Source organism: Nicotiana attenuata, unplaced genomic scaffold (assembly GCF_001879085.1).
Source record: "Nicotiana attenuata strain UT unplaced genomic scaffold, NIATTr2, whole genome shotgun sequence".
Taxonomy (NCBI): Eukaryota; Viridiplantae; Streptophyta; class Magnoliopsida; order Solanales; family Solanaceae; genus Nicotiana; species Nicotiana attenuata.
In genome coordinates, this window is record NW_017672538.1 from 36,002 (window position 1) to 38,388 (window position 2,387).

At 37.7% G+C, this 2,387-nt stretch overlaps 1 protein-coding gene across 1 annotated transcript; it reads left to right on the top strand.

Annotated features, from left to right (window-relative positions):
- Positions 1-594: 594 nt before the first annotated feature.
- On the top strand, positions 595-2,276 carry LOC109213599 (myosin heavy chain kinase B-like). Its single transcript, XM_019377415.1, has one exon. It carries the CDS (start codon positions 860-862, stop codon positions 2,063-2,065), a length of 1,206 nt encoding a protein of 401 aa, XP_019232960.1. The 5' UTR covers positions 595-859; the 3' UTR covers positions 2,066-2,276.
- Positions 2,277-2,387: the final 111 nt, after the last annotated feature.

The following is a 2,387-nucleotide window of genomic DNA, read 5'->3' on the forward strand; positions in this document are numbered from 1 at the left end:
TTCCTTTTTAAAACTTTTGAGTAATTACAAGTTGATTTTTGAGAATTTGGGTATTATATTAAGGACTTATTTAACAAATTTTATTTTAATTTGAAAAAATCTCTTGGGCTTACGCCTTATTACAAAAACTCCCCTTAATGCCAGCCCGGGCATACGCACAGCATATGCCTCTTGAGGCATTCGCCTCCACCATCGCCTCGAGGCATTTTTGGTGCGCCTAGCCCAAGGGCTCGCCCCAAAAACACCATTTAAAACACTGCATTGAAGAGGCACATTTTGACCTTGTTTTGGCACACCAACATTTAAGGACAAAAGACAACAATTACCATCCAAATTACCCGGCAATAATGAAATAGCTACTAAATGGTTTAGCTTTTCAATTAGCCAGTCATGAAATGAAAACATAAAGCAGTCAGCCATCTAATATTACCTAATTCATTAGTACTATACTATATTTCTATAAGAGTACACTGTTGTAGCAAGAAACCTTGCTTCATGCAAGTTGAAACCTTTGTGAGACAATGAAGTAACTTTTGTCTAGTTTAATTTTTGGTGGACCAATTCTTCAATGGCATTTGATGTGGACAAAACATCCCAATCAACAAAAGACCGTACACTATAAAACTTTTTTCAAGAATAAATAATGACACAACTTAGCTCCCATTTTCTATTAAGAAAGCCTGTTTTAATTTCTCTACCTCTCATAGACATAGACACCAAAATGTATATTCTATGATCAACCAAACAGTTCACACAAGATCTTCCCCACTTGTATTTTCTAGGCTGCCCACCTTCATTCTTCCCTACATAAAATCAAAGTCATTTGCTAGAGTTCTTGTTCAGTATAGTGGAATGAAGAATGAATCCTTACTACCAAACTTCATGTTCAAGCAATGGCTCAATAACAGAACAAGAAAATCCTACTTCTTTAGATACACAGCCAAGTTTTCATTCAGTTCCTTCAGTCATATCACTATCTCATGATCAGAGTTTATCTCTTAATCTTGGCACTCATCACCAATGCATAGCCACTCTAAAGGGACAGAATTCCTATACATCTTCCCTTGTACTTGCTGGGAAATTCCTTTTTACTGGCTCTTCTGATAAAGAAATTTGTATGTGGAAGCAAAAAAATTTAACTTCCACAATAGATGGTATAGTTGACACAGTTATAGCAGGGAAAGGTGCAGTTAAGTCACTAGTAATATTGGCTGATAAGGTCTTTAGTGCTCATCAAGATCACAAAATCCGAGCCTGGAGAATCGAAAACCATAATTCAGATGCCCCTAATATTGTTCATCTATCCACTCTTCCTTTACTTAGTGACCGAGCCCTGAAATTTATGATACCAAAAAACCATGTTCAAATCAGGCGCCACAAGAAATCTACATGGGTGCATCATGTTGACACAGTCTCAGCACTAGCCCTTTCGAACGATGAGTTGTTCCTCTACTCTGTTTCATGGGATCGAACACTTAAAATTTGGCGAACCACTGATTTTAAATGCTTGGAATCTATAGCAAATGCACATGATGACGCGATCAACGCTCTAGCAATATCACAAGAGGGGGATGTTTTTACAGGATCAGCTGACAATAAAATCAAGATTTGGAGAAAGGGATTTGAAGAGAAAAAGCATTTACTGGTTGGTACACTAGAAAAACACAAGTCTGGTGTAAATGCACTAGCAGTTGGGGAAAGCACTCATTCTGTTTTATATTCGGGTTCTTGTGATAGGTCAATATTAGTATGGGAGAAGAATGAAGGTGGTGACATGGTGTTAGTGGGTGCACTCAGGGGTCATAAAAAGCCCATATTGTGTCTGGCTGTAGTGGCAAATTTGGTGTGCAGTGGTTCAGCTGATAAAACAGTGAGAGTATGGAGAGGGATTGAGAGATGTTACTCTTGTATTACTGTTATTCAAGGACACAATGGACCAGTGAAGTGCCTGACTGTGACTAGTGATCAACAAATTCCATCTGATACCACCTCTTCTTATGTCCTATATACTGCTAGTTTAGATGGTGAAACCAAGGTTTGGAAGATTTTTGTTCCACTTCTATAAAGGTTTTAATTCATCTCTTTGATTTTAATTTCACCTTTGTTCAAATGAGGGGCATGATGCATGTATTTGTTGGCTGATAAATCTCTGATGAACATGCACATGCTACAGATTTGCCAGTTCAACAACTCTGTAAATTGCATTCTGCACTTTAGATTTTGGCATATGACCAAAAGAAGAAAATATCGACAAGATTTTACCTTTTTCTTCTTTAGTTGGTTCGCAGTGCAAGTTTATTCAATTGCAAAAGGCTACCACTGTGAAATGATTATGCTTCCTAAACTGACACCCACTTGGGTTGATCTTCTCTAGAAAGTAACCCCCT